The following is a 27,690-nucleotide window of genomic DNA, read 5'->3' as shown; positions in this document are numbered from 1 at the left end:
GTATCTAGAGGGGGTTTGGTAGAAATAGAAATATCATAAATGCTTTCAATTACCAGAAAAATAAAAAACACATCAGAATGATTTACTGGATACTAAAACTTAATTCCATCTAGCAACTGCTGGCTGAGCTTTCTTACTGTACTTGGAAATGAGCCCAAAATCCTTTCATTTATTGTAATGCAAACTCTACATACATGCCATATGTTTCAATTTAGTGCAGTTTATATTGTCATTTAAATTCATCTGGTAGATACTGGCCAAGGAAGAAACATAGCAAGACAGATGTCTGGTAAACATCTGAAAATGTGATTGGAACATCCTGGCATCCGTGTTATTGCCGCTGAAATGAGCTACTGGTCAGGTGTATTGTTTTTTATGGTGGGATTTTGTGCTCTATAAATTACAGCCACGATGCAATGTGTTTAAATTCACATCTGTTGTACACATTTTATGAGTGAATGCAGACTGACCTCCAGGCAGGCAATGCTTCATGCTGAATGTTATATTCATGAGCAACCTAATTGGATTTTGGCTATTTTACTTCCACACTACTAATGATATATATATATTTTTTAGAAACATCCATCAATTTTATTCATTGAAATTAAAATGATTAAATTATATAAAAAAAAACTCCATTAAAATTACGGTTTTTGGATTTGACTAGATTGTGCACCAATAGAAACGAAGGAACAGACTTCAGATTGTGGACAATGACGTCACCCCCTGCGCCAGCTGATGTTGCGTGACGTCACCTTCAGGAGAGCAAACATGGCGACTGCCATGGAGCTGCGGTGCTGGGGTGGTGACTGGGGTCTGCCGTCTGTCCACAACGAGTCCCTCGTAGTCCTGGTAAGGTCTAACGCTTGCTTGCATAAACATGTCCGTTACATACCTTACTTTTCCCGGGGTGACATATTTTATTCTTTGTTCCCTCTCTGGTTAGCCTCCATGCTAACTTAGCCGCTACACTTGGGCATAGCAGAAATACCAAAACATGGCTATGTAAAACAACAGTTTCATGTGCACAAAGTCGCGATATCTTAATATTATTGGCTTGACATTTTGTTCGAGATGTGGGGTTGTCTGTCTTTGCCATTTCCAAAAAAATCTTGTCCTTCAAGGTCAGTTCAATAGAATGACATTTTAAACTTTTTTCCTTCTATAAACCCACACTGAAATATACCATAAAGATGTGAAACAGCCAAATTTGTTGGCAGTTATAATGACTGCATTTTTTGTGTCTTTTTGGTTTATACCACTGTTGTTGTTTTGCAACTTCATAAATTTAGGTTGTCTATATTTACCACATTTTAAATGCCCCTGTTCCTCACATTAACTTTTTCACTGTCTTGAAATAAAATTTCTAGCCAGTTTAATTTATCGTATAAGGGGCAACTATTTTGGTTTTGAATTAATCATTTTTTTTAATTAAAACATGTAAATATCCTCTGATTTTAGCCTTTCCAATGTCCAACCATCCATTTTCTATGCCACTTATCCTCACTAGGGTCACTGGTATGCTGGAGCCTATCCCAGCTGACTTTGGGCAAGTGTCCCACTACACACGCTGGCCCCCTTACACCTTCTGGGCCAGCGTGTATAGTGGGACACACAGAAAGTGTCTTGTGTATGCTAACCCGTCGGTGAGCTATCCACAACCATGACTATGTCCATAAAACAAAAAACGATGTAAGCACGGGTAAGGGCTACCTGCAGGGCGTTTTCACCTGATGCACCTCAGATGGTGCCAATTGGGTAGGTGAAGGGTCATTAACCGGGTGACACCCTTTATATTGATGTTTTGCTCTATCATTCCCCGAACATTTCACAATGGTGGAACAGCGGCAGCCCCCTGCAGCTACCCCTTGGGTCTTTGTTTTCCCGACAACATGTCCTTCCTTCTCAGCCACAGTCAGAAGCTCGCTCTTTCCATCTCCTTTGCCAAGTTCTTGAATGCCTTCTTCAGTTTTGGCCCGGTCACTCCCACATTTCTCAGAAGGTACTGGGTGGACATTCAAATGAACCCTCTGCAGCCAGACTCCACAGGGCAGATCCGGACTCTCCTGTGTCCTTTCGAATGCTGACTTCACCTTCCCAAGGGACAGTGAACTCTGTCAGTATCACGGTTTGGACTGTAGGCGACCACAGGATGATGTCATGTCTCAGAGAGGTTGTAGTTATCTCTGCCGGGAACCTGAATTGCCGGTCAAAGGTCCACTTCCAGTCATATTCAGGTGATTTTTCCCTCTGAGAGATGTTTTGAGCCTCTGCTCCTTGTCCAACAAAATGGATCAGCTCTCATGATGTTGACTGATGGTCTTTGGCCTCTTACACTCTTTGTCCCTTGAAGACTTCAGCCAGCTTCTGCAAGGACCTAGTCATTACACCACCTGGACTGGCCCTGTGCCAGAGCTGTCTTGAAACTGGACAGGATGTACTGTAGGTTTGTGTCTGGAGCGTTGCTGTGTTGTCGATACAGGTTGCTTGGACTGAGGAGAGTGTCTTTGCTGGCTCGAATGAGGCCTTAAGCTTCCCTGGAAGGTAACTTTTGTCAATCTTCTGCAGGACGTCAGGAAGGTGTTTCATGACAATGGCAGGCACATGTTTATCAGACAGATGGGCCATACACAGTCTTCCCATGCTTCGAACAGGTTGTTCTGCCAGCAGTGGAATCCTTTCTTCATCCACTGTGAAGGAGATGAGGTCATTTCTGGCTCCCTTTCGGATTTAGAGACTGCGAGACTTAGATTGTTTCTTTGTCATTTTGGCCTGTCTGAGGAGTTTTTCAAATCTCTTTAGGAGCCGGGAAGTGCAAGCCACTGTTTGGAGAACGCTTTTTACATCATCTATGTAACTCTGTGAGGCTGGCATCACTGCGATCTTTATTTCTCTGCCGCCAATCAGAATAACTACAAAGGCTGCCGTGAAGAGGATTGAGCAACCTGTTGTGATGATTTTCTCAAGATTATGCCATTTTGTAAATAAAAGGTAAATAGAGTTTAATTCTGAATTGCTTTCTAATGTCATTCTGGGGCGTCTTTTCCAGTTAATATTGAGTAGGTGGAAATCAATTTCTCAAGGCTCAACAAGACAAGGTTCTGAATGCTCACTTGTCCAAAAGAAATTTCACACACGCTTTCTATGTATTGTTGGCCGAAGTAGTGTTTGCTGTTCTTTTAACCACTACTAATTATTTGTTTTTCATCTGCGTTTTTTTCCAGGCATATGCCAAGTTTTCTGGGGCCAAAGTGAACATTTCTCCTATCGACTGGACATGGAAAACCTTGACAGGTAGGCTCAAGCAGTTAAACAAAATGTTTCTGTACCCTGTATTTCAGTGTCCCCCATTTGTCACGACCCACTACTAATGGCTTTGACCTGTTCACCCTCACTTATGAACAAATTATAACACACCTGGTCTGCCAGAGCTTTTTATATTTAACAAGTGATGAGACCCTTGTGGATAATCTTGGTTGTTGTTTTTTTCTTTTTCAAAAAATGGACTCGCGACATATGTACCTAGTGAAGAGTCTTTTAGTGACTGACATGAAAGCACATATCTCACTTCTCAATGAACGGCAAACTCTGCTGTGAGCCCCTTCTCTATCTAAACTACTCTGTTTTGTTTGTGACATTAAAAAAAAAAAGAAAAAAAGAACCACAAGAAGCAAGTAGTTCTAAGTTCATAATAACTTTTTGATTTAAAATGGGAGAATCCTTTACAAAGCTGTAGGAGTGATGTACCAGTACATTCCCTTTAAATGTAATTTATTTATGATCATCTGCCTGTTAAAGTCTTACATGCTTCCTGTTGTAGCAACAGTCCCTGAGCTGATTTGTGGCGATACTTCAGTGACAGAACCCTCTCAGATTCTTAACTTCCTGAGAAAGCAGGTACGAGTGGATGTCAGGTACTTGCTCCACAACTAAACTGAGCAGATCTTTAATTGATTTGTTTTGTTTCTAGAGGTTTAATGCAGACTATGAGCTGAGTGCCCGACAAGGAGCTGACACCATGGCGTACATCGCTCTCCTCCAAGAGAAACTACAACCTGCATTGGTAACACCACTTTTTCCAGTATGTTTACTGATAAATGTCAGCGTTTCTAGTGCTTTTTTTCTTCTACACTTCACAGTTGCACACTTTCTGGTTGGATGCTGACAATTATGCCAATTTGACACGGCCATGGTTTGCCTCCCGTTCGCCATTCCCTCTAAATTTTTTCGTTCCCAGTCGTCATGCCAGCAACGCTCTCTCTCGCATTTTGCTGACCAAAGGAGAGTCACCGCAACGCAGAATCAGTGAGGTGGAAGGAAAGGTAAACACAGATGGAGTTATATTATTTTGTCACTGCTATTACTCTCCTTTTCCTAACTGTTCTTTGTCATTGTCAGCTCTACAGTGATGCCAAGGAATGCCTGAATCTCCTTTCTTACAGACTGGGTTCAGCAAACTACTTCTTTGGCAACCTGTAAGTAAAAGCATGCCAGTTAACATCATTAGTCACAGAAAATGTCACAATAAAACTGTTATTATAATCGATTAATCGAACAATTAAAAAATAAGTAGTTGATTATGCCGGCCTCGATAAACTGACATGCATGTGTGTGTGTTTCATCTCCTCATCTTCCTCTGACAAGATGGATGACAAGAGGGTTCACTGTGCGCATTGGTTCTGGAATGAACACAGAGAGTGAACGCTCCTCTCATTCAGCAAGTTAGCCTTATGAACCACCACACGCTAACATGAATGAAGGTACAGAACAACAGCCCCAGTTTGGGAATATTGCGTTTGTTGACATAATGAACAAGGTGAGCCCAGGAAAAAAAAACCCTACAGATGAAGGTGCTGTAAAATCAGTACAGCGTCACATAGTTCAGGTATTTTTTTTCCCCACTCTAACCCTCCTAAGTGGAAATAAGTCGTGTTCTGTTGACACATTTTTCCTGATCTGAACCACACTTCTACAAGGTTTAGTGGAAACCTGCAGTTGTTACCTGACAAATTGGCAGTCGAGACATAACCGCTCACCTTTACCCTTTGTGCAGTAGCAATAATAGTATTGATGGTAAAACTACAATGGTTTATTACAGCTGTGCAGGCATTATCTATAAACGGCATATTGAAAGTGAACATAAAACATAATACTGTTTGACTGCAGCTTAGTGTGTAAACATGTACAATGTGTCTGTGATTTCAGGCCCACCAGCCTGGATGCCTTTGTCTTTGGGTTTGTGGCTCCCCTCCACAAGGCCCACCTCCCCAACAGCCCCCTGCAGAGCCACATCAGACAATTGGAGAACCTCACACACTTCTGCGACAACATCCTGTCGGTCTATTTCAACTCGGCCCACCCTTGTAAGATCTTTGCACAGGCAGAGAAAAGTCACTCTTTTAAGCTTCAGGATCGATGCTCACAAATGCTCATTTCTAAGCACAAGTCAACTAACATTCTCAGTTATTTACTCCTGCTTAATTGCTTTTTAGGGGTTAACTCTTTGTTTCCTACTAAACCTTGGGCATTTCTATCTTTTTTCCATGGGTGTCCATGTTTTTCCAGGTCTTCCTCCATCTGTTCAGGAAACAATGGATGCCAACCTCCAGAAACTAACTCAGCTTGTAAACAAAGAATCCAACTTGATAGAAAAGGTGCTTCTGCTTTCCCTTTCTCTTCTTTGCAGAAACACGTGCACATAAATACAACCACTGGCCAAAGCATTAGGTACACCTTATGTGATGACATTCACAGTTTGCACAGTTGTCCCTAATGAAATGGCTGGTGAATGTAATCATGTGTACTGTATGTCATGCTGCTATGGCCACATGTTCACGGGGTCAAAATCCTCTCAGGCAACACCTATGGTGTTAGTGCATGTAATGTTCCGTGTGTATACCAAAACAACAGGTGGTCCACATGACACATGTAGAAAAGAACCATTCACACTAACATTCACATTTATGGACTATTGTAGAGTCTCCAACTAACCTAACATGCATGTTTTTAGACTGTGGGAGGAAGCCGGAAACAACACTATTGAACAGCAACCCTATGGTTGTTTGTGTTTAGAACTTTTCCATCAGAGTGTACACTGTAGAACACAGTTATACTGTTTACCAATGGACAATTTTAAACCCCATCACATATTGTAGTATATCTTTCGGATGACACCCGTTTGCGTGACATCCTCATCTTCTGCAATGTTTTTTCACAATTATTACAAGTTTGAGTGAACAAGTCTGATATTTTTTTGTCCCTGTGAAACTTTTCAAATATCTGAAGGAAAAAGTCATTTTCAAAATGACCTCTAACATATTACATCCTACCCGCAGATGGATGACAACCTACGCAGCAGCCCTCAGCACAAACCTCACCGACCAGAGACCAAACCCAGTCTGATCATGGAAAAAAGCTCTACACCTGCATAACCGCTGACCTCTGACCCCCCTTCAACCCCAATAATTTTGCCTTATGATCGAACAAGCGGAGACCACCTTGTAGATGAAAGGTACAACTCATGAGGCTTAATAACAGTCATCAACATCAACCACATCTTAGCAGTTGAAGCCTATTTCAAGGTAATGATGATGGCTTTGGAAGATGTCATTCGGAAAGAGAAGAAAGCGCAGTGTAAGGTCTTTTTAAATGGATGCACGCACAGTGGCGGTTCATGATGGAATGGAATTGTGAACTAATGCTAAATGAGAAAGACACAGAATGTCCAAAAAGGAAATGAAAAGTTCTGCAGGGAAAGTAAGTGGTGCTACTTGACCATTAGAGATTTTATTTGAACCCTTTTAACTCCTCCTTTTTTCACTAAGGGAATATGAAGCTCATCTGTCATTACATCAAGGCTTCACATTCATTCATTTCAAAATATATTACAAAATGACTTGTAACTTACTTTATGCAGGTTACCTCCCCATGGTTGTAAAGCTTGTACAATTGTAAATAGAATCATGAGTATTTATAGTATATGAATAATGCTATGTGCTATGAAAGGGCTCAGCAGCTTGTTTGCTTGGTACACTGGAGGGATGAAAGGGCCTTCGCTGTATAAACCTATCACTGTGTCCCTTTGCATCTGAGATGAGGTGTGTGTGTGTGTGTGTTTTTCATTAACAATATACATTGCCTCTTCATGACCTACAGCTTGTGTCTTTACGAACATGTTTAATTATGTCATTACGGTTTTTCCCATGCCTATCTTAGTCACTTTATTTTAAACTCAAGTCCAATGGGTCGTTGCCTATTCATTTAATTTTACATATTTAAAATTTGATTATATTTTTGTAAATAATTGTTAACATGGGTGTTGAAATGTGCATTCTATCACAATCTCTGTGTCACTCTGTGTAGTGATAATATTTAATGCGCCAGAATTTTCACCAGAGATGCTTTCCCTTCAAAAGCAACATATTCTGACAAAATATATATATCCCATATTGAACCAAATACAAGAACCCCTCTTTTTCAGCAAATATTTTAAAAAACTTTTTTAAATTCATGCTTTTATTATCAGTGTTGTTTTGCTCACCTTCTTTTTTTCTCAGCGAGTCTGTCACGGCAGCATCTCACTGGTGTGTGAGTGACAGGGAGAAAAGCACTGATTTCCTGACCTTCTGATTTACATGAATTAACATCTAGAACATAAGACAACCTGACTTTTTATATCTGGGAAAAATCCTGTCTTGCATTGGGGTCAATATGGAATATATATTTGTTGGTGTGCGGACCATGTGCTTGCCTGTGTGCCTTCATCACATCTATCATTTTTATTTATGGTCCCACAAAACTTGGGGCATCTGTGGCTGTTTGTATTGTACTTTGAATGAAAGGGAACAACTTAAAATGAGAGATTAATAAATATATGATATAACCATGTGTTTTTCCCCCATATTTCTTGTACTCACTTCCTGTTTATGCATGCTGAACTGTTGCGTGTGCTTTTTATACTCTCGGTGGTTGGCCAGTTTTCAGCCGCTCAGCATGCTTCTCTGATCGTGCGATAGGCTGTTTACTTGTTTGCAGCACAGAGCGCTCTTTGTTTGCTTTTGGCCTTTGGCTATGGAAAAATGAAACTAATTAGGAGGAAATGATGCCAGGTCGACATCAGATAGTGTCCCAGTTATTGTTGACATGAGAGCGAGAGAGGCTTGGCTGCCAGTTTAGTCAGTGTGGGATCTTAGCAACGATTGTTGCTAATAATTGTTAAATATTGTGGGCTAAACGGTGTTGCTCCATTTATTTTGAAGTTATGTGAAAGCTCCGAGCTGTGAAATCAGTCATTATGTCCTGAGGCAATTAAAACTATATATGTGTCCAGATTGCGAGGAAAAAGCGGTAGAAAATGAATGAATGAATGAATGTTACATTCAGATGGTATATGGTACCCTGTGGCCATCTAGTGGTGAGTATGGGTAATGCTGGTGGAACAACTGACTTCAATCAAAACATTTGAGTTGAACAATAGAAAAATAATCATTTTCATTCGGCTACAACACGAAAGTCTGTTGTCAAGAAAGAAAGAAATCCAAATGAAAACAGAACAGGAACAAAAACAAAGAAGTGATCACATGTTTACAAAAAGGCCTATTCACAATATGAAAGTGCTGCAGTATAACTCATTGACAAACTATATTTTGGGTTGACGAGAGGATTTAAATTACATAATGGAGACATTACCGTTTTATGAAGAGGTAGGGAACTAGAACAAGTACAAAAAAAATCAAACATACACACAGTGTCTAAAATGTACAGCAAACAACAGAAAGAACCCATTACAATTTAGTCACTCCATGTCAGCCCAGTTGTATCTGATGAAATGATCTATGTAATGTGATATTTACAAGTTTCTTACTCTATTGCCAGGAAAATCAATTGGTGTTTCTGTATTGTTTTTTGTGTCTGCGCTTTATCAAGAAAATCAATTGTAAAAAACAAAAACAAAAAAACTTAGCAGTCCTTGGCAAACCCTGGCACTTCCAGCACCATGCTGACCTCCAGATGACCTGGTGTCTCCAAAGCCAGAGCAGGGTGACATGGCCGGGTGAAGTTGTGCTTGAAAGAACCCAACAACTGACCCGTTTGGGCATTGTAGAAACACAGGTGACCCTGCTGGTAGTCCAGGAGGGTGCCCACCCGCTTGGGGGACTCCATAACAAAGACGCTGGATTGAGTGTTGTCGTGGAGCATCTCATATCTGCAACTACAACAACACAACATATTAACTCCAACATTAGGGTAGTGTGTCACATGGCATTCTTATGTCATGATTCAGCAAAAATAAACGAGTGGAGAGACTTATTTTTATTAAATAAAAAAAAAAGTGAGACATCTTAAAAAACAATCGTTTCAGTGACAACAAAAGTGAGTGCTCCTCTCGTGATTAGACAATCTTTGAAGTTTTTTCTTCTCTCTGTGAAGCACAAGCTAGCAACGGCGGAAATGAAGTTTGAAAAGCTCATAAACAAGCTGTGTTTGTTCTAACATGTTTGAGCCTTGGGACACTTTCGGCTTTGTAAGTATTGTAAAAAGCACTTAAAATAGCGATATGTTCCTGAATTATTATTTAGAATGCGTTTGTATACTTGATGGTGTGATGTACTGTGCCTGTTAGCTATCGTTTGGCTAGCTTGTGTTTAGCATATTTAATGTATACATATAGATAGTGATGGTATTTTCTGTGTATTACAGTTATCGCACACGTACATGCACGACAAAGAAAGCTTCACTGAAGCAAGAAAAGTAAGCATTGTGCACGGGGCCTTGCTGTCTAGCAGCATACATTTCATTCAATGCTCATTCACTTGAAAACTGATTAATAATTTGTTTTTCAGACATTGCGTTACCTATGCTAACTAGGAACAGCTCGCATATTGCATATTGAGTTGGGAACAGGACCTAAGAACCAATTTAAGATTGTGGTTTTTCTAAAACATATTGGTCAATTATTTATATTTATGTTTTTACCTACCCAGATGGCGAAGGGATGCACTGCAAACACCATGACTGGGTGTTTTCCCCCAGGGAGAACTTCCTGTGGACTGGGCTGTACGCTACTCCAAGCCTGTAAGCCGCACATCCTAACACGGTGGTCTCCCAGTAGTGGTGACCCCTTGCTGGTAATAACTCACCTAGAATGGATGGGGGCCTGGAAAATACAAAATACAGTAAATGCACAAAATTATTCGGAAATCAAATCCGACCTGTCCTTAGCTAGATGAGTCGTACCATAATGTACACTGTATATAATACATAATATATAAATATGTATAATGTACACCAAGCACTCTATAGAGGACAGCTTTGTTAAAAAGCAGGCTTCACTACACATCGTGGGAGCTGTAAGTTTGATTGATGATTTGATTGATTGATTTGTTTTTCTTCAGTGAATAGGCTGACCTAACATTATGTTGTAATGCAGGGGCGTCCAAAGTACAGCCAAAGTGTTGAATATAAATATTTTTATGGGTGTATCAGTTGCTTGGATTTTTCACCATTTATCACCATTCGCTTGTTATTAGCTTATTAACATTAAGGTTACAGACACAGAAAATTGCATGTTTCCTGAAGGGCTTACAAAAAACAATTTTAAACTGTCTAAATTCCAGCATCAAGGCTAGATTTTACGATTGTGGCACCTGCTGCCGCAAGACATATTAAGATTTTAAAAATACAGTATCACATGGGATCTTTAAAACGCTAAATACATTTTTTCCCTGACTGTAATAAAACTGTATGGAACTCACAATTTGTCTGTGGATGGCGCATGTTCATATGCATCTTGTGAGAGACAGACACTGGTGTGGTCTTCTGACAGCTGAAGAGCAGGATGAGCTGAAGCTTTCAGCAGGCGAAACCTTGTTCCTGAAAACAGTCATATAATTAAATGAAAATCATATGTAATATACTCCGGAGTACAACTGCACACAATCTAATGTGCTTTACAGAAATAGGTGCACTGAGTGACGATATCTGTCAATCAATGGAGCATTATTCTCACAAAAGCACTTGGACTGGATGCAATAGGGGTGTGCAGAAACTATTTCAATGTCTGCATGTGTGCAATGTGACATGGACACTTATGGAAACCTTTGGTAGAAATGAGAGCCGCCTCGCTCTGCTCGCTGGCTCCAGCTTCATTCACAGCTTTGATGTAAAACAGATAATTCTCATTGGGCTGCAGCATAACTTCACGTTTACAGCTTCTAATGCCTGAGATTGATCTAGAAGAAAGAGAGCAAAGACACACAACTAGAGTACTCAAACAGTACTGTCCAAATTACTTATGTATGTGATTATATAATTGGTAAAGCCGCACGGTAGTGTAAGACTTTAATTTAGGTAAACAACACACACCTTAGCCCGTCTCCTTCCATTTCATACTGACAGCAGTACTCCAAAGTGTAACTCTGTCCAGCACTCTGTTTTGCTGGGCTCCACCTCAGCTTGGCTGAATCCCACATGACAGTGCAGTGCTCGCTATCAATTACTGGCACTGATGGAGCTGAAAAGTGATCCTTGTCTTCAATGCATGCTTTCAAGCTTGATCAAGCAAAGTTCTTATTACATCAAATGTGTGCACTGACCGGTGGTGAAGATGAGCCTCTCGCTGGGCAGAGAACAGCCTGTGTAGTTGACAGCCATCACCCACACTTTGTAGGACTTATCAGGCTCCAGCTCCTCCAGGACACAGTAACTCTCCTTCACCGTCACACGGTACTCCTCTGACACAGCTGTGGACAACTCAACTTAAACTAGTATCCTTATTCACTTGGTTTCCATGTACTATAAACCCCCAAACACCAAATGTAAGACAACCAGTCTTTTTGAGTTTTTTTTTCTATGGAAATACAGTCTTGTATTCAGATTAGTGTCATTATACCAACCTCCCTGTGGCTCCTCCATGCAGTAAACCTGGAAGCAGTCGATAATGTCACCAGGGTTGACACACCAGTATACAGTCACACTGGTACTGGTGGCTGATCCTGGCTCCTGAGGCTCCAGTGTGGGCCTCTGAGGCACTGTGGTAGACATCAGGAACCATTTAGCACTGACACAAAAGTACACAAGTTGACCACCTGCAGTCCACATATGCATCTTCATGCTGTCACACCTGGAATTCCTTTGCGTTGGGTGAGTTGTGAGTTGTTGCCTTTGGCGTAGTCCTGGAACACCAGTAGTCCCTTGGAGCCCAGATCCAGTGACATGGTTGACTCCAGTGCTTCCTTGAGCCTGACCAAACATGTTCATTTCTTATTTTTGATTGAGATTACCGTGTATATGGGATTACTTTGGGTACCTTTCTAGCTAACCATGTATAACTATCTTTATAAAACATTGTATTACCTTGTGTGGATTTCGTCAGGAGGCTGAAGAGACAACAAATTGAGAATATATTCATCAGAAATGTCACTGAAAGCACATCAACTTACCAGTGAACAAATATAGTTCCAGAACCTTGTGTAGGACTCACCCGAGCGTCCATCTCAGCCTCTCTGGCTGTTGTCTCCAGGGTGGCCTTGGCTGAGTCGATGCTCTCCTGGAAGGAGACAATCTGGTCATAGAGCTGCTCCAGCTTGGACTTCTTCTCCTCCTCCATGTTGACGGACATGTTGTTGTACTGCTGCATCACCAGGGCCATCATCTCATCATTCTGTGCCTGCATCGCTGCCTCGCTCTCAACACACTGGTCCTGGATAATAGGGCAGCACATAGTGTCACACAAGCATTGTGTGTCATTTTGTGTGTGTGTGTGTACTCATGTTTGTGAGAGTAATCCCTCTTTTATCACGGTTAATTGGTTCCAGATTAGACCTTGATAAATGAATTTGTACAATTTAGGATTTAAGAAGAAAGTTACTGTTGGCATCAAGAATGGCGATCAACCCATACTGATATGGGAGTGAATCAGAGGTGACTCATCCTTATGCATGAGTCATTCTTGAATAATTTACATTTTGTCCATAATCCATCCTGATAATTACAGTCAATTGGAAAAGATGCCAAAAAGAAACAAAAGCACACCTCCACAGAGTTGTAGGCCAGCTCCAGTTCACACACCAAGTCCTCGATGTTCTCAGATCTCCCTTGCAGCTCTGAGATCCAATCACTCAGTCGCTCCTGTTACAAAACATTTTTTACATTGGGCCTCGAAACACAACTCAACAGGGAACATCAAGTATGCAACATGCACAATAACTAGATGACTAATGCTTCTTTCTGCATTTATTTGGCTTAATAATAGCCTCTTGTTGTCTGCGAATGTGCAGGCTTCAAGTGTAAAAAGCACATTGTTGACCCTGTGTTGGCCCAGCGTGTGTGAACAGATCACATATCAGTCTTTGCTTGATGGCATCACAGAGGACCTTTCCAGCAATCAAAGCAGTGCATTACATCACAACAAAAAGAGTTCAATAAGGATGTGTGCAGCCTGACTTCATGTATGCTGTCGGCATTAGTGGAAAGTTCACTAACCACTGGATGTTGCGATATGATATGATATGATATGACAAGAAAAGGAAAGTTTTTTTCATATTTGAATACTTTTTAAAGCACAACACAGTCTGCTGAAATTATGTATGAAGAGTGCTTAATCGAGGCTTCTCAAACTAGGGGTCAAGAGCCAAAATAGGTCACATGTCAGCTTGTATGCTGATTTATTTATTGATTTATTTAATTTATTGTTATTTATTTATTGTTCAACAAGTATTCTCCCATAGATGTTTTTCATCATTAATGATCTGTTTATACAGATTATATTTTGTTACATTATGCATTTTAATCATGGGGAAGAAATAAATTTGACATTTTTTAAGTGGGCTGAAAAAGTTTAGGAATAGTCATAGTACATCAGCTAATGTACACATTGTGATCTTTAGAAACCTCTAATGTAACATAACAAATCCCGATTAAATGTACTAATATTCTGATTGCGAATGACGTATATATAAGAACCAGTTCCCCACCACTACAAGCTACTTATAATTACTTAACTCATAATTAATCGCACTTACTCGCATATAGATATACATTTTTATCGATATTAAGTGGGGATGTAAATCTCTTTGTTGTAAATTATTTGATATGCGACTACAACAAATACATCAAATTGTACATGAACATCAATTTTGGAAATGTAGTCCATTATTTTATTAAAAAAAAAAAAATATTTACTAGTAATCTCCCAGTTTTTGCATGCATAAAGGAAAAATTTGCTGATCTTATTGAGTGCTAATGTGCATACTTGTTCAGTAAACAACCCTTCTGAAAAACGGAACATGCAGGCTTGTGGATGGTGGGTCTGTATTCATTTTATGCTTTTAATTTGATGTTATCCCTGCCATAGTTTCTCGCAAGTAAGCTAAATTAGGGTTAGGTTAGGTGTGGGAAGAAGGTTTTGATGTGCACACGTTAATTGCGCATCAAAAAAATAGTGAAATAGTTAAATGAACTTCCATTAATTATTAACTTTGAGACAATCAACGTTGTGGTTAATTTTATATGGACAATATTATAGGGAAACACACCTTATACTAATTAATCTAGACTAAACTAGACTTCTTAGTTTTCCCCTGACCAAGACATTTTAGACCGATTAACAGTTTGGCGAAAGCTTTTTTTTGTTGTTGTTGTCCCCAGAGAGTTGAAGTAAGCAAAGAGTCTTGCATACTAAAAGTTTGTGTGTAAAAAAAAAACATACGGTATGCAAACTTAGCGTGAGCAAAGCTGATCTACTAACATGATGCACCAAGGAGTGCATCTGTCATATGGGCAAAATAGCAGTGCCAATTCATTTTGCATGTTTGCCTTTGTCAATATGAAGAAAATATGCAGATTATCAGAACACACAAAATACTAGGAGGAAAGGCAAATGTTATCATTTTGCACCAGTAATGTGATTGAACAAATATGAAACATGTTTGCGGTCTGTGTTTTGCATCTGGCACCATGTTATGCACGGCTAAAAGGAGTCTGTCATATGCAAAGACAGACGATAGTGAGAGAGAATTTTCCCTGTGCTTGTCAACATATCATATCATCTATTTTCATCTTATTTTGGATCTTAGTAGATGAGGTCCATTGTCATGATACATTACCCTGATCTCCTCATAGGCTTTGTCCACAGCAGTTACCTCGTGGTCACCATGGTCCTTGGACTCACAGTCTTCCTTAGACAGCAAACATTGACACGTGAGACAAAACCAGTCCATCCCCTGCAGCTCAGCAGCAAGTTGGGCCTGGTGCTGCTCCTCTGCATCGATGATGTCATAGTCAGCCTCAATGAGATCTTCATTTACAAACATATCCGAGAAGCTCTCATCCTTCTCCAAAACTTGATCAGACCCCGCTTCTCCGAGTACTTGAGGTTCTGCCCTGTCCTTGGTGTCTTGTTCTGTTATCATCTCATACTCCTCATCTGCCACCTCTGCCCCATCTTCAGGTGATTCATCTTCAGCTGTCTTTTGCCGTATGTCCCCTCTGAAAGGACTTATCTCCATACCTGTGTACGCTTTTATAACATATCTTTCTGGGGCAACCTCAACCTTTTCATCTACATCTGCAACATTTGGTTGTACATCCTCCTCGTGCAGCCCAGATAGATCCTCCTGTGGGGCAAAGCTCCTCAGAGGTGAAAAGATCCCCCCATCTTTGTCCTCCTCTCTCCTAAACTCCTCAATCTCAGCCTTCTCCTTGGAAGGTGAAGATGACGACTTCCTCTCCAACGCCTCCATCTTCTTCTCCAACGCCTCCATCTGTCCAACTGGTTCATCTTTCAGTTGATACTCTGCAATTTTCTCCCTGGTGTCATTGTCAGGTGCAGTGAGATGTTCAAAGTCCAGATCAGAAAGAGTCAATGTATTGCTTTCTGTAACCCTCTCCGAATAGAGACTCATTTTGATGTCCATCTCAACAGCTTCACCTTTGGGAACCAAAACAATCAAGTCATTGTTAGTCTTCTGAATAGCTGCCTCATCTTCTTCAGTTGTCTGGTGCTCACATTCAACCATCTCCTGACCTAAATCTGTTTCTTGTTCTTTTACCTCTACATCAACTTCAATAACGTCCTGTGACAAAACCTCTTCTGTTGATTCTCTTCCAGGAATTTCCTCCTTAAGATCAATCTGAACTTTAGTTTCAGTGACTTCTTCATCCACAGTCCTCTCAGTTACCGTCATGACTGCATGCACCATAGGCTCACTGCCAGTGAAGACCTCAACTGGTGCAGCTTGTTCGGAATCAAGCTCTTTCACTTTGCATGTTGTCTCAACTGCAGGTTCAGTAAAGGTTAACATATCCTGACCTATCATACCAAATTCTGCTGGAGTCACCTCCTGGGCTTCCTTCTCCACCGCTGCCTTTTCATAGACTTCCTTGACTGTGTCTGGTTGAGGAAAGTCGGTGAGGGTTGATGGTACATCACCTCCCTGCTCCAGTACTTGTTTTGGGGGTAGTTCTTTGGTTTTAATCATACTTGGATCACTACCTTGATCATCTCTCTGCTGTTCCCCAGTTTCTACCTGAACATCCACTGGTTGGGTTGCAGGAAGTGTCTTCTCAGTTCTTTTCTGCGGAGCATGCATCCCTTCTTTCGTCTGCCTATCCTCATGAACCGATTCTATAGGAACAGCCTGCTCTTCACAGGCTGAGTTTTGTACTCCTTCCTTAGCCATTTCTGGAACCAGTTCTTGAGTTTTTCTTGCTCCTGTATTTGCTTCAGTATTAATATCTTGCTTTGTGTCCTCTCTCTTCCCCTCATCCTCTTCCTCGACTCTCATTAGACATCCCGTCATTTCAAACTTACTCTGTGGCCACATCATCCTCCCTTCCCTCTTGTCCTCCACGGAGTCTACTGGCAGGTCCACTGATGGGGTATCATCTTTCAAAATAAACTTTTCCAGATATCCTTCTGCCTCCTCTGAATCTGACAAACATTTCTTGAAAGATTTTTCAGATGTCACACTCTCCACTTCCGAGTATTCCTCGTCGCTCTTAATCCTCTCGCCTATATAATCCTCATAAAGGTCAGTGTACATGAAGGACATGGCGGTGGGTTCTTCCAGCAGGATGGGATCAATGATCTTTGGGGGTCCAGGGGAGATATAAATAGGAGTGAGGGTGGTTTCTTCAGTCCCAAACAATACTGATCCACACTCCTTCGTTGACCTCTGGCTCTCTCGTCTTGCTCTAGTCTTTTCTCTGTTGTTTACTTCCTCGTCTGCTCTTTGCTGCATTGCATCAGCAGGAGCTCCTTCTCCATAAAAGACTTCATCCAGGTGTTCTCCAACAATTTCCACATCTGTCACAAGGACAAAAGATTCATCTGATTCTGATGGGCTTTCTTTGACTGTCTTTGCAGGCATGGTCTCTGCTTCCACAACATGTTCTTCCACCTCCTTGTGAAGGTCTGGATCTTTTTGTCCAGGAACCACTTCATCTACTAGGGTGAATTTCTCAAAGTAGTCAATATCATTGGAGCCATCTTTAGGAATGGGTGTGTGTCTCAGCTCAGAGTCCACTGATGAAGAGGGCTGGGGAAAGATTAAAGTCGGTAAATGATTCTACATAGGAGAAAACAATAGCATGATTAATATTGCACATGAAAAAACACAGTAAAGTGTTGTTATCCTCTTACACGTCCATAAATACCTCATTGCATTCCGGTGTTTTCACTTCCTGAGGCCTGTCTGTGGTCTCATTAAGATGGTTTCGTGACCTGATCTTTGGAGTCTGGTCCAGATAATACAAGTTGTCTTGTAGTTCAGTGCTCTCCTCTTCGTCCACCGTGGGAAGTTTGGACGGGACCCTGATGTTAAGAATTTCATAACCTTCTGAAATCAAACTAAACAGCTGCTCATCTTTGCTTTTGATATTTTCCAAATCTTGTTCTGTTTCCTTCTTCTGCTGTTTGACATTAGGAATCGACACCTCTGCCATCTCAGGTCTCTCCACCCCCAGAGCAGAGGCCGATCTGGAGCCACTAGATCTGCTTAACCTGTCCCTCAATCTGCTGCTCCTGCCTCCGGACCTCGTTCTCCTACGGATTACTTTGTCTTCATCAAAGATGATGGTGATCTTTCCAGCAGCTCCAGACCCTTCCATGCTGCAGGCTTCAGAGATTGAGCTAGTCTCGGAAGCCCAGGGGGTAGAGCAGCGACTGGAGGCTGTCTCCCAAACAATACCACTGTCCTCGCTCTGGACAGTCACCATGGAGAATGATGGATCCACCATCAGGCACTGGAGTTTGGGCTTCACAGACTGGTCTTGAACAATCTCACGAAGACTGGAAAGGAAAGGAGGAAGTAATGGTTGTTGTACTAACTCATAAAGAGGAACAAATCAGATTCCAAAGTTGGTTAAACCACACAGACCGAAAGTGTCCCCCCCTCTCCACACACCGAGACCAATGGCAGTGATTATATAAAAAAATAAGGATAAAATGTGCGCTGAGTCTCTCCAAAGCATCATGCACGTAACAGGAGATGTACCAACTTCCAAAACACACCATATCAATTTCTTTAACTATTTGTGACGCGGGAATTGATGTGCACCACCCAGCATGAAGCATGATAAATGAAAGAATGCATTGGCAGCTCAGTGGAGCTGGATATTTAATCATCATTTAAAGGATTAAACAACTTCCAAGAAGAATTTAACCTGAGAAATACGTGCAAGGACAAATTCACGAAATGCCCTTCCTGTACGGTGCATTTACCAGAATTCTAACTGCCACCACTAGTGAGGTTATTGAGCTAAAACATCAAGAGCAGCATGTCAAGCACCTGTTTTGCAGCTCCTCCACCTCGTCCTCATCGTCCTGACTGGTGACGTCTGAAGCCTCACACTGGAACTCCGTCAACTCGGTCACCTCAGATTCCTCACATTCCTCCATTGTTCTTTATACTTTCCTGTGTTCAGTTTTTGGGAGATCTTCTTTATGTTTTCAGCCACTCTTCGGTCCAGGAGCTTTGATCTGTTGCGTTTGTGTCATTCTAAGTTGGGAGGGGTCCATCTGACTCAGCTCAGGGACAGGAATAGACTAAGTGGGGGAATGAAAAGAGGGGAGAGCATGGAGTACATGCAGGAAGGAGGTGTTTGGTCTTACCGGGTCTTGAGTCAGGTGTTAAGTTCTCAATGCATGAACGACATACTTACAATATGTTATTGGCTATGTTTGCAAATATACATGATGTGGACATCAATCTGTACTAATGAATTACAGCTGGGGTCGATGTGGTGTAACTTTAAGATGAAAAGCCCTGTTGCTGAGTTAAATATAGGCTGTGTGCTGAAACAGGACTCCCTCGTCCCCTTACTGTTCCTGGCAATGCTTGAAGAGGTCCACTCACACACAGTTAAAAAACTTTATGTAATATGTTTTAAAACAGAAAAACGTCGACCTGACCAATTTGATTTAAGTGTGAAAGCAGGAAGAAAGACTTTTATCCACCTATGGACCTGGAATGCAAACTATATTTTAACTGTGCAAATTTGAAGTAGAAGGCCAATTCCAATCATGATAATATGCAAGGTTGTGTGAGCTTAGTGTATACTACTGCAAATTGACAACCTATGGAACGTATATTAGGTATTTTTCCCCTAGAAAGACTTCAGATTTGGCACCAAACAACTTCCAACAGCTCCCAACAACTCCTTTGTGAGTCAGAGCTTTTCTTCCTGTCACTCATACACACCAGTGACGTGGAGAAATGCAGCTGCAACACAAATCCCCTCAACAGAGGAGCTATGATACTAATATTAAGATAATGGTCATTTAAGAAGCAGAGTCAAAGAGCAGGCAAGGCGGTAAGAAAGGTATCAATTTTTATTGCAATCAAATAGTGGTTATTTGTGATATAGGAAAAAAAAAACATTTTAAAGTTCATTTTATATTAAAATATTTATCTCCAAAAAAGTCTTGAAAAACGGCCATCTTAATATAGTAATTACAACTTAGAATGGGGTTAAATCATTTTGAGTGCAACTCAAGGTATTAGTTGTAATGGTGCAGTCTAAAGCTGTATACAAGTCCCTGCCATGTTTTGATACATCAACTTTATTTTTGTATGCTTTTTAAAACATTTGTGTTCAATTTTAACTTAATAACTACATTTATATGAACATCCAACACACAACATCCAACAACAAAAACATACTGTACATTTGATTTGAATAAGAATTTGCAGGGTGGATGCAATTTGTCATTTAACACAATGAGACAGTTCTACCTGTATCCAGTCTCATCCAATTAAAAACTGTAATTTGACTTTATTTTTGTCCTCCTGTATCTAGTGGGTGTTTGGGGTGATTGCATTGTCTTTTTTTGTAATACGACGTGATTGATAGGGGTGTGAGGCATATTTGGGGCTTAAACCTGGAGCTTGTTACCTTCTGTGTCAATGGCAAGAAAAGAGAAAAGGATCTGGAGTAAAAAAAAAATCCAGTATACCTCACAATTTATAGATCACCACAGTGATTGACTTTCTTAGTACTTAAACCTTAATAAAATATTAAAAAAGCCACTTAGGGATGTGACAGGAAGAACAAGCACATTTAATTCATTGTCATTTTGTAACAAAACAGCATTGAAGGATCCCTTGTCAACTTGGGAAAATGTGTGGTCAGGTAGAGAGTCCGACAACTCATTTCCAAGATAGTTCTTTATGAATGATCTCTTGAACAGGAAGAATGGAGTTGAGGTCCTTTCCCTTCTGTAGCATGTGGAATGACTGTGCCAACAGATAGAAGTTTGCTGTATATGAACAGAACGGCATACACAAGAACGACATTTTTTTTAATGTTAAACATACCTCAAGAAACTGAGATGTAATAGCATCAAATTTGGCCTGCTCATGCACTGCTCTGGCCACGTTATTACTCTCAAACGGCTCTGAAAGAGAAAACCAAAACCAAATCAGAAATATTTGGATAGTAAACCAACCGCCATCTTAAATCCAACATTCAAAAGATTGGACTGCAGCCATGATGGTTTAACAAATCTACACCAAACTGATCAGCTTCATACGCATTCAGGAACCTTAATGGCATAGTTGTGATTTTTTGACATGAAGTTGTATGACATCCCCATCAGCAGTGTACTACAGCAACAGGGACTTTATTCCCCCAATTGGACCTGTGAGTCCAGTTCTGCCTTCAACTGACTACACATTATATGGGCTATTGTTCATTCTCCCGATAATAGGAAACAAAGTGAAAGTAAACAAAAAGACATGTCATATATACACAAGTGCCAGATTATCAAAATAAAGCATAATTTTAAATCGTTTTCTAACTAATTAGTAATGGTAATGGTTTTATTTCATTTGAACATGTATCAGATTACAATTGAGTGCATCCCATAATCAGTTCACAGTTCCACATGTCAAAAAGGAGTAGGAAGAAGCAAAGCTTATTAAATCCTACTCCTCCATCTGGTACTTTTACAATCAGTAACTGTTACATTTGTGCACTTCCTGCTTTCCTAAAAAGTTTTTTTATTGTGGTCAACATGTGTGTGTAATATATATATATATATATGCAGCAATATAGCATATATATCTATTTTTACAATATATATTACCTAAAATTGTTTTTAAGTTTTTACAAAACTCTAATTTTTAAAGTGTGGCTGCTTTTATTTTGTAGTGGCACGCTGCCTTGATGAATTACATGTAGCGAACACCTGGTAGTTCTAAGACAAAGGAATCAGCTGGTACCGTATATGTACAATATGCCTGAATGTTGTATTCCCAAAGTATACAATATGCCTGAATGTTGTATTCCCCAAAGTAAATAATCTGCATTGTACACAGCATATTTACCTTCCACACTTATGAATTTGTCTCTCCACTTGGCAGCATTCTGCTTGGCAAATGCTTTGGCATCACGAACAGAGATCACCTTCTTCTTCCAACTGCAGTACAGGAAATGTCATTATTCACAATAGCCATGTTGATCTTATTAGATAGTTGCTGTGTACCTAATATGGTCAGTGAAAGTGCAACCTACTTTAGTGTTAAGAGAGCTCAATTTTTCCAGGCAGAATTCACAGGCAATTCAGAGCTTTCTTATGTTACCATTGTCTTCCATCATTTCTAAAAAGTTATTGTTGGCCTCAAGAATATTTATGATGTGATGAATCATCCTTATGCATGATTCATATTTCAATAACTGCTTAATATATTCCATTAATTCAGTCTACTGAAAAAGTGTGGCAAAAATAATCATAACAATACCTCTACACTATATTTATAACACCCAGGGGTGTTTATTTATAACAATGCAGAGACCGCAGAGATAAGGTGTTTCTTAGAGACAGGACCGTCGTGTTATTTATGCATTTCAAAAAGGACGCTTAAAAAAAGTGACTTACAAGCGGGAACTAATTGATTTAATTACTTAAGATTTTTGTGTTAAAAAGGCAGACGGAGCTACAATAGCGTCACCCCAGAGTTTGCCGCTCTTTTATAACTTCACTCTGACCCTAACACATCAACAGAAATTCCAACATATATCAATCTCCGACTCATACATCTCGAGACAGCTTGCCCTGGGAATGACACTTCCTTACATTTGACTTAATTTACTTGAGGAGAGACCACTAATGGAGCCAAAGGGGTACCATGTTAAGTAAAAGCATTATGGGGGTGTGCCACTCGGATGTGCAAAATGACTCAAAATACGTATTGAGTGCTGCGTAAGGCCAAAGGTCACACCTGCCACTGGCACTCAAGGAGAAACATGAGTACAGTAAGGAGGAAGAGGAAGGAGAGACAAGGCCAGTTGGCAAGAGGACTGGAAGACAACCAGCAGGGGAAAGGAAAAGGGACAACAAAAGCAAGTGAAGCACAAACCTGAATTCTGTGGCATAATATCTGAGAAATCCCAAAAGCAGTGTTCCTAGAGACGAATTGTTTTGGGAGTTATAGGGCGGGGTGTCTTGGGCTCTCTCGGGGATCATGTCAATCTCCAAAGTCGGATCAAAACATTCCTAAAAATCAAGACAAAAGACCATTTTAAAAAAGCAACACAAGCATGTTTGAAAGTATAGATATACACTGGTACTTGTATTTTGTTGGTCTTGGGCCACCATTAGATATTTTGTTTTAGCAATACTTTAATGACCACATATACTAATAGGGCCCTATGAAATCTTCATTTTCATCCCCAAATTCCGTTTAATTTTTTTAGATTTCCATTTCATCTACATATTATAAAAAGTGCACTTACTGGGTAGTCCTTCTGTAGTGAAGGAAGGACTGGTACATTCAAGGCTGTAATGGCAAATAAGCATAAAACATTTAATAACAAATAATGATAAATATGTATTTTGTTGGCTTCTTCATGCATGTACTGACTCTGAAGATAATGCAGCACCATCAGCACCAGTGTGTAGCTGCTTAGCGTTCCTCGACTGGCATCGTTGATTTGATGATGCCGGGCCCACTTCTTGATAACAAGGATGAGGGGTCGTACCCTGGGGTCAGCTGACACAAAGAGGGACACATGACCGGACACATTTAGCTTTCTTCTAACTTTTGGCACTGCAGATTTTGAGACAATTACCGTAAGCATAACTCTTCAGAAGAAAGGTGTTCCGGATGCCCACGGTGTTGTTGACATTCAGGTCAAACTCCAAGTTACTAAAAAAGGGATGTGTAAATTTCATCTGAGATGAGATTGTGTGTGTGGAAAGCGGTGTTCAGTGACTCAGTGCTCCTACCTTACCTGCCTTTTTCACGGAACCGGAGGATGGGCACTTTGGCTCGGATCAGTTGGGGTTGCTCTACATATACTATCAACAAATGAAAATGAATGTGGTAATTTTAGGTCTCATTATTTAAAATCGATTGTGTGTAAACTGAGAACATAGCACTAGCATTATGTGTGGAAATATTGCAAGAATCAAGCAAACATTCATTCATTCATTCATTTTCTACCGCTTATCCTGTAGCTGGAGCCTATCCCAGCTGTCTTCAGGCAAGAGGCGGGGTACACCCTGGATTAGTCGCCAGCCAATCACAGGGCACATATAGACAAACAACCATTCGCACTCACATTCATACCTATGGACAATTTGGAGTGGCCAATTAACCTAGCATGTTTTTGGAATGTGGGAGGGACCCGGAGTACCCGGAGAAAACCCACGCATGTACAGAGAGAACATGCAAACTCCACACAGAGATGGCCAAGGGTGGAATCGAACTCAGGTCTCCTTGATGTGTTTGGCTTGTACGCTAACCACTCGTCTGCCATGCAGCCTCGAGCAAACATGTTACAAGTAATTTTACATAAAAGTTGGAATATTGAGGAAAGAATCTTGTACATTTACATGTTAATAAATGTGCAATATACATACTGAACATATAAATTACCTGCATGAAGACCTTGCCCAGTTAAACATTACTAATGTAACTCTCGTTTATAAAAAAAAAAAACAGTCAGTGCTTTGGCACATTACACAACTATTTTGTGAGACTGCTACTCGATTACCATAAGTTTACTGATTTTACATAATTATGCTTCAAAACTTAAAAATGGATGGTTTGGGTTTTTTTAACTCACACAATGATTTCATCATCCTTTTGAGGGCCGAGAGCACAGCGACTGGATGTGTAGGTTTCTGCAACAAGAAGCCATGTAGCTATGTGAATAAATCTACAGCTGCACATTTTACAAAAAAAAAGTAAAAAGCAGAATTGAATCGTTTACATTTTCACGGAGGACATAACACAAATCAGCGTCACTGCTTCGGCTGGCTAACCCACTCATGCTGGAGCCAGTCATGTACAGTCGCCCCGCTGTGACAAAAGGACAGCTATGATGAAATTAACAAAAAAAGGTACAGTATAAACAAAAATATCAAAAATTCATTCTTACACACCTTCAAAGACACGCAGCATGTCTTGTTGCAGCCAACTACGGCACATCTCCTTATGTAGTAAATCAGAATGGCGCTGCTGGCACGCCTCGAACAGCTCCACCATTTGAGCGCTCACCTGAGGGCACAAACCCATGCAAACACAACCATGAATACACTGTTATGATACAATACATGGTGATGTTTTACGGTACCTTGTCTTTAACATAGACCTGCAGATCGACAGTGCCATCACAGGTTGCAGGCATATTATTGTGCACATGGGAGTGGGGGCTTCGTTGGGGGTGACCAAAATCGCGTGATCTTGAAGAACCTGCCAGAGCTTGGTCAGGACCATAAAAGGGAGGCATGTGCTGATGTGGGAGGTATGGCATGAATGAGTCGGAGTCATCATCACGGAAGCGCTTTAAAACCGGGGAGCCGCAGTCCTCATTCTTCCTCCTGACAAAAACATGTGAGATTTTAAATTGTTTCAGTAATAATCAGAGAGCTTAAAGAGAAATAGACTTACTTGCGCCAACCGTTAATGTTTGGTGGTGGAGGAGGGGGTGATGGGCCCCGGGGCCGCTCATAATTTGGCAACCTTTCATGTGCAGGACGACCACAACTGCTGTACACAATAACAAATTGAACAAATTGTCAAAGACTATTATTTACACTTTAAATCAACCTAGTCATTGTAGGAAAATGTGTTGCAAAATGTTTAGTGATATAAAAATATTCCGTATGCATAAATGACATACAAATTGTGCAATACAACAATAGCCTATGTGTACTCTTACCATCGATGCTGGGGAAAAAAGCGAGGTCCCATGGAAGAGGGTGGTTGTCGATGCGGCACAGGGCTGAAGCCTGGGTGCACCCTCGGTGGTTCGCGGTGGGGGAACATGCCTCGTCAACGCCACTGAAACGGGAGAGTAAAAAAAGTAACTAAGCAAATTACGACAAATATTGTGTTTGACAAGTGTTCGTTCAACAATAAGGATATGGAAGGTAGTGCTCGAAGCTTCCAAGAATCACAAACGTGGACAAAAGACGAAGCAAGCAAACACAGTTCTAGCCATAAGCGCCTCAAGCTAACACATGCGAGCTGCTCAAGCTAACAATAGCTATATCCTGTCAACTAGTGCCTCAATCAATCCTTCAAATGTAATAAACACAACAATATTCTATCCGTATGAAAGTATATATATTCGAAGACACTACAAGAACTTTTCCAGCCACTGTTGACTATTTTACATATATATCTTCCAGACTTACCATGTTCAAATGTAAACAGAATTGAAGAATGTACTTCCTGTTACGTATTACTACGTCATAGTTCATTTTGACTTAAAGGGGACGTGGCAACTTTTCGACGTCAAGAAATAAAAAATGTAGCATATTTTATGATATGGTATTTTACAGCTTCATATTTTTGCGTCAAAGTTAAGTAAAGACAGTCATCAGTTAGTTGTAGATTTACGAGCACGTTAACTGAATGGTCAATGCAGTGTGTATTTAAATATGAATACGAACATTAGAAAGTTAGCTTTTTAACTGGATTTAGGTCACAACAGAAGCCTGAACTGAAACGCTGATGAAAGATTACACATTTTTATGTAGTTTGAAGGACCTGAATTAAAACCAAAGCAGGACAATCTATTTTAAATTGAAGGAAAAAAATAATAAAAAATCTGTTTTTGTGAGACATTTGAGGGCACATGGAAATCTCCGGGCCCCAGCTAATTGCCTGTGTTTGCCTAATGGTAAGTCAGCCACTGTGCAGCAGTCATACAAGGTCAAAAGGTCAACAACAAAACAGACACTTTTCTAATATCCGCCAAAATGTTTGTGTTCATTGCAACATACTGATAAATGCACCTCTTTAGTAAAAGTGCTGACCTTCAAATTACATTTCTTTCACTGGTGGTGGCTGTCACTCACTCACATCTCATGCATAGGCATGTGTAGTGTGTACGAACATACACATACTGTATCACACAGGACACACAGTCTCAGAAGCGGTCAAAATATAGCAATGATGGCTGAGCAGGAAAAGAATGGGATACAGTACGTTCCAATGCCCCCGTTGCAATACCTAACCATGACAGACAACACCTTTAAGCATTACATTTTGTCATCAAATTTGACAAATCCCATTGGGTACAAGCCAGGATAATTGATACATTGTGTGTGTTAAAATATCAACATGGAAGACTGAGTATAACAAACCAGTAGACAGATTGCAGTGAGCTCAGTTACACATTTGTCCCTCTGTGAGGCACTGCAAACCTATCATGTTATGTGTGCTTGTTGGAAGGTTGAGCTGGGTGAATTAAAGTTAAGTCTGCAGTTTTTTCAGTGAGGAATTTTCACTTCATTTAATATTAAAGATTTTCTAAAATGTCCCATGTTATGTAATGTACTTTTTAAATTATGCTATACAGACATACGTACATCCTTGAAGGCTGTTCTTGAGGAACATGAAAAAAATCAATTATCTCCTCCACTTTTTTTGCTCCACTCTTGACAGAAGATGCACTCAAATCATTAGTTGGTTTTGAAGTTCATGGTTTTGAAATGAAACTCCAATTGTCCATAGGTATGAATATGAGTGTTAATTATTGTTGTCTATATGTGTCCTGCGTTTGGCTGGCGACCAGTCCAGGGTGTACCCCGCCTTTCCCCCAAAGACAGCTGGGAAGTCCCATCCCGTGTGAAATGACGTTGACTGATGAAAATGTTTTTCTTTTGTTGGGAATCACCAAATACAATAACTTCTGCCTGAGTCTGTTTCGTAAACAGAGTATAGCGGAGCTTGG

At 40.4% G+C, this 27,690-nt stretch overlaps 3 protein-coding genes across 6 annotated transcripts; 1 reads left to right on the top strand and 2 right to left on the bottom strand.

The window, feature by feature from the left end:
• The first annotated feature begins 737 nt into the window (after window positions 1-737).
• mtx3 (metaxin 3) lies at window positions 738-7,887 on the top strand. 2 transcript variants are annotated; one of them, XM_058072019.2, is made up of 9 exons: window positions 738-852; window positions 3,225-3,294; window positions 3,821-3,897; window positions 3,971-4,063; window positions 4,140-4,322; window positions 4,399-4,475; window positions 5,206-5,363; window positions 5,566-5,654; window positions 6,336-7,887. In XM_058072019.2, the coding sequence occupies exons 1-9, from the start codon at window positions 739-741 to the stop codon at window positions 6,429-6,431; spliced, it is 957 nt and encodes a 318-aa protein (XP_057928002.2). In that variant the 5' UTR covers window position 738; the 3' UTR covers window positions 6,432-7,887. The 2 variants fall into 2 exon arrangements, with proteins under 2 accessions (XP_057928002.2, XP_057928003.2); XM_058072020.2 differs by lacking the exon at window positions 5,566-5,654.
• A 613-nt stretch (window positions 7,888-8,500) lies between these two features.
• On the bottom strand, window positions 8,501-18,990 carry cmya5 (cardiomyopathy associated 5). Its single transcript, XM_058072004.2, has 14 exons — window positions 18,789-18,990; window positions 17,656-18,289; window positions 15,105-17,537; window positions 13,033-13,128; window positions 12,482-12,700; window positions 12,355-12,377; window positions 12,122-12,240; window positions 11,895-12,029; window positions 11,595-11,741; window positions 11,365-11,512; window positions 11,098-11,231; window positions 10,755-10,872; window positions 9,980-10,156; window positions 8,501-9,211 (listed from the first exon to the last, which is right to left on the bottom strand). The coding sequence occupies exons 1-14, from the start codon at window positions 18,896-18,898 to the stop codon at window positions 8,959-8,961; spliced, it is 4,746 nt and encodes a 1,581-aa protein (XP_057927987.2). The 5' UTR covers window positions 18,899-18,990; the 3' UTR covers window positions 8,501-8,958.
• Window positions 18,991-19,819: 829 nt separating this feature from the next.
• Window positions 19,820-26,205, bottom strand: tent2 (terminal nucleotidyltransferase 2). Of its 3 annotated transcripts, none has more exons than XM_058072014.2 (15): window positions 26,147-26,205; window positions 25,669-25,790; window positions 25,398-25,496; window positions 25,081-25,327; window positions 24,890-25,004; window positions 24,718-24,806; window positions 24,571-24,628; window positions 23,734-23,800; window positions 23,572-23,648; window positions 23,364-23,492; window positions 23,236-23,279; window positions 22,860-22,996; window positions 21,828-21,919; window positions 20,817-20,896; window positions 19,820-20,735 (listed from the first exon to the last, which is right to left on the bottom strand). In XM_058072014.2, the coding sequence occupies exons 2-15, from the start codon at window positions 25,773-25,775 to the stop codon at window positions 20,649-20,651; spliced, it is 1,428 nt and encodes a 475-aa protein (XP_057927997.2). In that variant the 5' UTR covers window positions 25,776-25,790; window positions 26,147-26,205; the 3' UTR covers window positions 19,820-20,648. The 3 variants fall into 3 exon arrangements, with proteins under 3 accessions (XP_057927997.2, XP_078645870.1, XP_057927996.2); XM_078789744.1 differs by having other exon boundaries at window positions 25,398-25,493; XM_058072013.2 differs by lacking the exon at window positions 26,147-26,205 and having other exon boundaries at window positions 25,669-26,009.
• Window positions 26,206-27,690: the final 1,485 nt, after the last annotated feature.

Source organism: Doryrhamphus excisus, linkage group LG3 (assembly GCF_037039965.1).
Source record: "Doryrhamphus excisus strain RoL-2023G ecotype Guam linkage group LG3, RoL_Dexc_Guam_v1.1, whole genome shotgun sequence".
NCBI lineage: Eukaryota > Metazoa > Chordata > Actinopteri > Syngnathiformes > Syngnathidae > Doryrhamphus > Doryrhamphus excisus.
Note: the sequence above shows the minus strand (reverse complement) of the source record. Positions and strands in the feature narration are given on the sequence as shown.